The sequence below is a fragment of the Ptychodera flava genome, unplaced genomic scaffold (assembly GCF_041260155.1).
Source record: "Ptychodera flava strain L36383 unplaced genomic scaffold, AS_Pfla_20210202 Scaffold_32__1_contigs__length_2955704_pilon, whole genome shotgun sequence".
Classification (NCBI taxonomy): Eukaryota; Metazoa; Hemichordata; class Enteropneusta; family Ptychoderidae; genus Ptychodera; species Ptychodera flava.
The window spans coordinates 897,105-906,266 of NW_027248354.1; the positions used below are offsets into that span (position 1 = coordinate 897,105).

A 9,162-nucleotide genomic window follows, 5' to 3' on the forward strand; every position below is an offset into this window, starting at 1 on the left:
ATTTGCTTTATTTCACTGTTTAGAATAAAATCTTTTTAAGATCAGAGGCATAGTTATCTTGGTCATCGATTCGTACTACCTGACTTATTGCGCAGGTTCCTACGTGTATGAAAGTTTGAGTGATGATATCATATATAAGATAACTGTATTTTGCTCCATAGACTTTAAACACTTTATTTACCGTATCATTCCACTTTTCCAAACTTTCAATTGAAAACTCCTTGCCAAAAAAAAAAACACGGTTTGACCACTTGCAACGATAAAGAATATTTTTTCACACTTCGTCTCTATTGTTGATCAGGCGCCTGAGGCAGATGCCGTCGCTGCGGTCGGTGCTGCTGTCGCTGTTGTTGAATTAGCCACTGCCGCCGATTTTATGAAATTCTCCATTGTTTGCAATGTGTTATCTATTCTTAGTAAAAAAAAAAAAATACGTTTAAACCTGTATCCGAAATACAGTATTAACACAGTCAGGAATGTTAGGAGAAGAAAACGTTTGCCGAAGGGAAAATACGGTAGTAGACTATTAATATGAAAATTCTCCTCCGTTAAAATATGTCTGTATATACAGACATATATTGTAATCATGAGTACAGGTAAAACATTCCCACAGCCTTTCAACTGAATAAGACGAGCGTGCCATCGGTACAGTATGCAGATATTCCTCCTAAACCATACGACATACATGCCTGTCTCATGGACTTAAAATATATGTGACGCCGACAGAGAAGTTTACTTTCCATCCGTGGGATGAATTCAAAGATAACGTAATCACTCATCGATCAGTGAAAAAAGTAATGTCTGGTTGGGCGGCCCACACATGAAATATTGGGATAAGCAAATCAATTTTGCCATATGGTGCAGTACCACTGGCGGTGGTATTTCATTCGCCCATCTTCTGGACAGCAAATTTCCACCGCAAATACGATCATTCTGTCGTTTTCATGTATACTTTACAGTACGTCGCATTCTCATGAAATGGAGGTGGCAATCCCAGACAATACAGGGGAATCTTCAAAGCCAGCGACAATCAATACAATCTCGTGAAATATTAACCCCTTGACTACCTATGACGCCGGATATTTCCGGCGCCATATTGAATTACCATATACCTTGAGTGCCGGAAATATCCGGCACCGTTAAATAGGCGTATTTGCTTCGTTTTTGTCGCTAAAAATCCCGTAATTTCGGCACCGGCACGCAGCGCAACTAAGATTGATGTATTCCGATCTGGCCAGAATGTGATTGCGCCCCCGTACGTCCGAGTATGGCCAAAATCCGGAAGCAAATGTCGTGACCCATGACCTCGACCCTGAAAGGTCAGGCTGATCACTGAAGTGTCACGCTGATTGTTTACAGTTTTCAGAAGTACAGACGATCGCGAAGATGTTTATGGTTTTTTTTTTAATGATATGAAATGTTTATTTATTGAAAACAAATGATTTATATGTAAATATGTTCTATTAACAGCAATATTCGTGAATGAAACTAGAGGAAATACAGTTTTTACTATAAGCCAGTGAAATTTTATAGCAGCCATATTATCAATATGAATGGTCACGTGACTGGTCATGTGTTTGGTCATGTGATATGTTGTTCCCTAAAATGTATTTTTAAATATTGTGAAATGTTTTTTAATAAATCATAACCATTTTAGATGCATGTTTCTGCAAGGAAGACATAAAGCAGGTGTTTACAAATATAAAATGTGTTGATTTTCAAATACGGAATCATGTCAGATGCTGATGTCTATGGTTCATTTACTCTGCCTTTTGTGAGAAAAATCTTAAATAGGAACATCTATAAATAAAGTAAAGGGTAGTTATTATTACATATATGTAAAAACAATGCCATGAAAATTGCAACTATTCAAATTTGCGTCATTTTATGGATTCAAACACGTCCTGATGCTTCAAATATTCATATTCTTTGCCAACTCTGGTCACGTGACGTGCCATGTGATCGGTCACGTGACCTAGAAATACAAAATTTATGTATGAAAAAGTGGGAAATTTCATGCTGAATCAGAAAATATATGGTTTATTGGTATTTACTTAATTTTTACTCTAAGCAGTGTTCATGCAATGACAAAACCCGAGATTTTATCAATATTTACATAAGGGGCCTGGTATATAGGAATACATTGGCCTTGTAGTCAAGGGGTTAACTTATCTGTACTGAATTTGTAAATATAAGTCCTACAAAGTCTGACTTTGGGTATCGTCAAGGAAAGTCTCAAAACTCAGGTCTTGGTTATGGTTATGAATATTACACTAATCGTGGCCCCGTTAGGCAACCTGCAACTTTTTCCTGTCCGCCGACAGTGGCGTTTATAACACACATACAATTTTTTGAAAGAAAACATGTGCTGTCTGATAAAGACAAACCACACTATTATTTCTTCAGAAATGATTATTTAGAGGGACAATACAATAGTTTCATCCCTCTGAAGGGAGACTTGGTATTAACATAGGCTGGTCTCGCCTGCCTCAATGAAAACCTTTAAGCATATGTATATTGCATACGTTGCATGCATGCGAATATTCGTAGTACCATAGTGGGCGATACTGGCATCGCAGAGCAAGTCCGAAAAGAATTCGGCGTTGTACTTGAAGATGAAATCGTAATACCGTCAAAGTAATCAGTTACCAGCGATACGAAGACACAATAATGAATATGTGTGTAAAATTTGATATGGCCATTGTGCCCAATTTACTTCTTTTACTCATTTTTTTTCATGTCTGGCGATTGCAGGATACAATAATGAATCGCAATATGCAACAATAACTATAGTCTTCGGGGTTAACAGACATAGAAACCCAGAAAACAAAGAAAGTGCTAAACATGAGGCAATGGATGGAGACAAGGATGCTGTGCAGTGGTAGGACGAGCCTACTCCATAGGGTTCCCCTAGTGGTGCCCCTGTCGGAACAGGAGGGGGCAGATATGGTAAATGCTGTTGCAGATAATGGCGCGGATCCTATTCATGAATTCGGCAAAATTGTTTTTTTTTTATTCTTTAGCAATATTGATTACATTTATGTACAGTATATATATTAAATACTGGCCGACGCAATCATTTCCCAGCCACCATATTTCAACATGATTATAACTCGGCCGACAAATGGTGGCAAAACGGAGTATGTAATGAATCTCCTCACTGGACCATACTTAGGAAATTTGAATATGTACTCTTCATTTGTCCGACATTCGTGAACAATAAAACGTATAATAAAAAATTCATATTTATGGATGATAATGTATTTGTGTTTCCGGTCGGACTCAATGCTGTGGATGAAACTCAAGCCTTTGTACATAAGGAATGGGCCGGCATGAACACTCTCATAATCCTCAATGACTGCGCCTTGTCCAAAGATATGAAGAAGTGCAGTGATGTTTTAGTTAAACTTGGTTTTAGCGCCAGACACGATGGATTATCTGTCTGGGTTCTGACTCAATATACTAGTAGCAGTAAACCCTTCAGGTAAAACATACGGATGTTAGTACTTTTTTACACACCGAGCAAGACAGACAACAAGACTATTATACGAGAATATGGAATGGAGATCCCAGAATTGGAGGCCTCAGACGTAGCCAGGCAATTGAAAATTACACCATTCAGTATACTTGTATTTCATTTACGTCGTCCGTATGGCGTACAATTTTTCGTATAATATAGCTAAGCAGGGAACTGAAGGAACTCTAAGATAATTATATTACAACTGATGACCGGTTTGGGAGGTGTACAAAAACTATATGAGGCAGCGCGTGCTGGCGGACTGAAAGTAACTAAGAAAGAGGTACAGGACTGGTTGCAAACTCAGCTAACTTATAATCTACATAACCGGTCCTTGTGGCGTGTTCCGAGGGGGCGGCGCGTCTTCGTATCAGTGATAGATTACCAGTGGGAAGCTGATATTGTGGAGATTGCCGCACTGCTCGCAAAAGAAAATAAGGGCATTCGATACATGTTGACAGTAATCGATGTGCTCAGTAAATATGCATTAGCCACTAAAAGAAGTAATTAAGACAAGTGGCCATAAACCAATGGACTTCAGAGAGATTAGGGGCGGTAATTTACTAACCAGAAAATGCAGAAATGGCTCGAGGAGTCGGGCATTCACTGGTTTCACACATATAGTGATAAAAAGCTAATGTTGTGGAATGATACAATTGCATTTTGAAGACCCTGATGTGGAAATACTTCACGTACGAACAGACACTCCAGTGGCTCTCTATTCTACCAGAACGTCTAGAAAACTACAACAACACTGAACATGGAAGTATCTAAATGAAACCTGTCGACGTAACAAAGAATAATGATTAGCAGGTATTTTATACATTATATGGTCCCGAGATGGCAGCCGCAGGCGCTACCTCTAAGTTAAAGCCGCGAGAAAGGGTCCAAATTACAAAATACAAGAGAACTTTAAGAAAAGGATTATTTACCAAATGGACAGAGAAGATCTTTTTAGTTACAAAAGTGATGTATGCAGCTGGACTGGGAACGCCACCCGTTTACAAGATAAAAGATCTGAATGGAGAGGAAATGCTCGGCTCTTTCTACTCTGATGAATTACAGAGCGCCCTCGGCGGAGCTGGCGCTGAGGAGCTGTACAGAGTCGAAAGAATTCTGAGACGAAAAAACTAGAGGAAAGAAATACTACCTCATAAAATGGAAAGGTTATTCAGAAAGTTTCATTAGTTTGGCGCCAGAGGAATATGTTATTAAAACTATGTAGTACTTACGCAGTACTTATGCTAGTTCTTACAAAGTTCTATAAGCACTTATAGTTTTACAAGTATTAAGAAGTCTACAGAGGTTCTTGAGTGACACCTTAGGTTGTTCCAGTTGTTCTGGTCAGGTGGATAATAAGCTTTTTCAAGTTCATTGTCCCTAATATCATCTTTTAAAATCCCTGGCTGCAGATACCGCCGCTATCGTGTAAACCACCCAGGCAATTCAAAAGTCAAAAGCTCGTGGAGAATCTACTTGGGGGGACTTCTTTGTATCGATTGTTGGATTAAGTATATTCTTGAAAACTGAAAATGCAAAGGCCTCATTAATTATCAAACATGGAAGTCTGTAGTCATCACATATTTCTATTTCTAAGACAGAGTCTTTAACCACTTATGTATCTTTTCCAGTTCTTTTAAGGCGGACGGGGCTCTATTTCATATGGTCTGGCCCGAGTCAGAATATTCCGCTTGCAATAATCCCAAGGCATGTCTTTGAATATGATAATGAAACTGTGTAAATCGCCAAATGCCGATGAAACGATATTTTTTGTGACCACATGGAAACACCTCTAATTCGAGAAAAAGTTAGGTGTTTAATTATACGTGAGTCACAGATAATGTAGTTCATTTTTCCCCCAGCCGTGTATGCAGCTGCACAATGTAAACTAAGAGTATGATCTATAAACTTATTCTGAAAATCGACACTCAATAGATTCCCATTGTAAAAGTCGGAGCTAGAAAAAGTGGCGTCAAATTCTGGTACGAATGAAGAGTTGTCGCAGGCTGCCGCCAAATTTACTGCATCGTAACTCTTACCACTTCCAGTTGGTCCATTTATGAATATGAATGACATTTTTGTGATATCTATATCATAGGATTTTTTTAAAATTATTTTTGTAAAGATATATTACAATAAGACAATGGCAATCCTTTCTATTTCAGATGCAATAAAAATACTGGAAAGTGGCGACAATGAAGTTCAAATTAGTGATGGAGGCAAATTCAGGTTTGGAGAATATAAAGATCCTATTATATATGTAGACAATCTAGAGTTAATTTTTCCAATCAACCCTAAATATGGTTCCAAAGATTCCGCCACATGTGATGAAATGTGTGTATCTTGGCGACCAACTCTTCAAAAGTTTACCGATTTAATAGTATCCCGGAGCTTAGGTGAAAGTTTCGATGCAAGCATCGCTAAACGTTTTGCTGCAAGCCTGGCTGCTCACTCAAAGAATGCCCCTAAATTAAATTTCATATTTTACCATCCTTCTAAAGTGTATCAGAAGCGAGGGAGTGATACACAGACAAATTATTTTATATTTCACTTTAAAAGATTTAATGGTGGCGTATTCGCTACATGCATTGATATAGCGCAAGAAAACGACTAGGGTTAACACTGCGGCGACTGCTTCCTTTCTACTAAGGTTTGCACGACCTCGCTCAGCCATCGGATCGCGCGAACATCTGGTTTTTATCGATAACCAGACGATCGGTCTCTCGAGAACGATCCATGAAATATTGGGCAAAGTGAGAAAATACCTCAATGTGTAGCAACCTGGGGTGTTCGTTATTTACATATCAAAGAAAAAATGCATTTCATGAATTTATTATCTGAATAGAATCATGAAATACATATGAAAAATGAAGTGCGAATGAATGTTATTTGTCATCGGCGGTGTTTACTGTTTCTCTGCCTGGGAAAACATGCGTCCGTTCGTGTGACCTCAAAGTGTTTATACTGTACGCAAACATTAGAAATTTTAGACGGCACATCTGTTGCCGCTGATGTCAAACATTGGTTCGTAAAGCTCATCTCTTTCTCTCGCTTGTATATTACAGGCAGTGAGAAACCACGATGCAACAAGAAATAGAGCGTAGACAGGAATACTACGAAACGAGTATTGCCGGTGTTACCGTGAAGAGACCATACACAGACCTACGAACTGGTAATTTCGATCTTTTACCTGAGTTCATTGGTCCAGAGCCGGGGCTTATCAACCCGCTGCCAGACGATGCTTCAGAAGTCAAATGGTTTTTGCAAATATACGACGAGGATCTGATAAGATTCATTACCCGATGCACTAATCGTTATGCTAGACTGAGGAGAAGGGCAAATGCCAGGGAACGGCAAAGATCGGCCTGGACACCGACGACAGTTGTCGAAATGAGAGCATTCATTGGAGTGATGGTGCTGTTCGGAATTTGCTGGCAGCCTGAAATCCAGCTGTATTGGTCGGACCATGTTTGCTTCGGTCATAATTTCGTCAAGAGAACTTTTTCCCGTGATCGCTTCAAGCTACTGATGCGATATTTATACTACAGCACACAGCCCTACTGTGCTCGTAACACAGCCATGTATACAGCCCAAAAAATAAGTGAGAAACGGGATAGGATGTTGAAAGTACGAAATGTCATTGATCGAGTGAATGCAAACAGCCGAATGCACCGGAGCCCGATGTGCGAACTGGCAATCGACGAAGGAGTCATCCCCTACCGGGGCCGCACAAAGAATGTTCTCTACAATCCAGCAAAACCGCACAAATATGGAATGAGAGTTTACACTCTCAGTGAGTCCGCCACGGGTTACGTTTTCAATGACGAAGTCCATCAACCTGTCGCTGATAACTGTCATCACCGCTTGATCCCGATGCTGCAGACGACCCCCGAGTTTTCAGGGGAAATAGACCTGGGAAAGTTGTTTCCCGGCTGATTCGACCTTACTATGAGTTAGGACATCATGTCATTATGGACTCATATTACACTTCTGCCCCGTTGTTTGACCATCTCTACGTGCATAATATTGCTGCCACGGGAACCTGCAGAATGTACACCTTAGGCTTACCCGATGAAGTAAAGAATGCCGAAAACTATGATCCACAAGTCGTACCGCCTGATGCTGACGACGAAGAGCGATGGCCACGTGGTAGTTTCTCGGTATTTCAAGACGGTGCAATGACAGTATGTGCCTGGAAAGACACAAAAATGGTGAAATTTATGAGTACGGCAGTCTCTGCACGGAGACCGAATCGAGCGCTAGTGAGGCGCCGATGTAAAGATAAAAGAACCGGTGCTTTTGAACGACTTGAAGTACTATGCCCGAACGTTGCTGTAATGTACAATCAGTACTTCAGAGGTGTTGACTTGACCGATCAACAGCTGGCTTACTACACGCCAGGTCGATCATCGCCACGGTGGCACAGAGCTGTGTTTTACCACGAGCTGAACAAGGCACTCATGAACGCTTTCCACAACATGGCATCAGTTCATGGATACGGTCAAAGTGGATCGAGATACAGACGTCAGCTCATGTTTCGCGCCCAAGTAGCAAAACAGCTGATCGGTAATTTCTCATCTCGGCAACGTCCCCAAGAGGAACTAGTCTGACGGCACCACGTCTCATTCCTACCAATGTTGAAAGAGTTGGTCATCGAATTGGTCGCAATCCGGAAGACGTAGTTGCGTGATGTGTCGACGTGCAGGACGGATAGTAGGCCATGGAACTCGTCCCAATCGTGTTCATGAGACAATCAACTGTTGCCTCACCTGCCAGTTACCACTGTGTCACCCACGGTACAGACAAGCGTGCTGGCGAGAGCACAATGTGTGAATGCCGTTTGCAGAGGACCGCAGAACTTGACTATGCACGGACTGAACATTTGTCGGTATTACAACCCTTTATTACACAGTTGACATGGAAATAAAAAAACATTCACTCGCAAACTATCGGTGAGTACGATGTACTTTTGTGTGTGGTTGTGTGAAGTGAATGATTGAGTCTAACACGTTTGCGTTTGGGGTAAAGATCGAGTTACAACGATGATTGCATCGGACGATCGCAAGACAAGGTCTCAGCCAGAGCAGTTCCTGTTTTGGCAGAGAGCGAGTCGGTGTGCGATGAAAAATGCATCTGAGTAGCTAACAGTCGATTTCCCCGGTCTGTAATCTCTCAAATGCGTAATAAAAATATTTTTTATTATGCAAATAGTATTCGACATTTACATACGGCTCCCTAGGCTGTACGAACCTCGAATACATCAACACAGTAAAGATCACATGTCAGCTCAGGGTAGTTCAGACCATAACTGCTCAAACTGACAGCTGCGGACCGACAAACATGGAAACATGAGATCGGCCTTGTGGGAACCCGTCGCCTCAGTGTTAAAAACAGTAACCTGATTGCAAGCCGGAGAAAATCATACTATTGTACCTCGTAATATTAGAAAAGGTAGTAAGATAGAATTGTTGGCATTTAAACCGCGCTTATTTAAGCATTCTGGTATCATTAGTCTTTCTTTCGACATAGAGGGACTCTTCTGTGTTGCGCCTTATAAACCGGAAATCAAGAAGAGGACGAGGAAGAAGAGGGAGTCGACTTAGAAAGATACATAAACAAAGAAATGCCGAAAAAGATATTATAGT

At 40.7% G+C, this 9,162-nt stretch overlaps 1 protein-coding gene across 1 annotated transcript; it reads left to right on the forward strand.

The window, feature by feature from the left end:
* Positions 1–6,598: 6,598 nt before the first annotated feature.
* LOC139127447 (piggyBac transposable element-derived protein 4-like) lies at positions 6,599–7,453 on the forward strand. Its single transcript, XM_070693369.1, has one exon. It carries the CDS (start codon positions 6,599–6,601, stop codon positions 7,451–7,453), a length of 855 nt encoding a protein of 284 aa, XP_070549470.1.
* Positions 7,454–9,162: the final 1,709 nt, after the last annotated feature.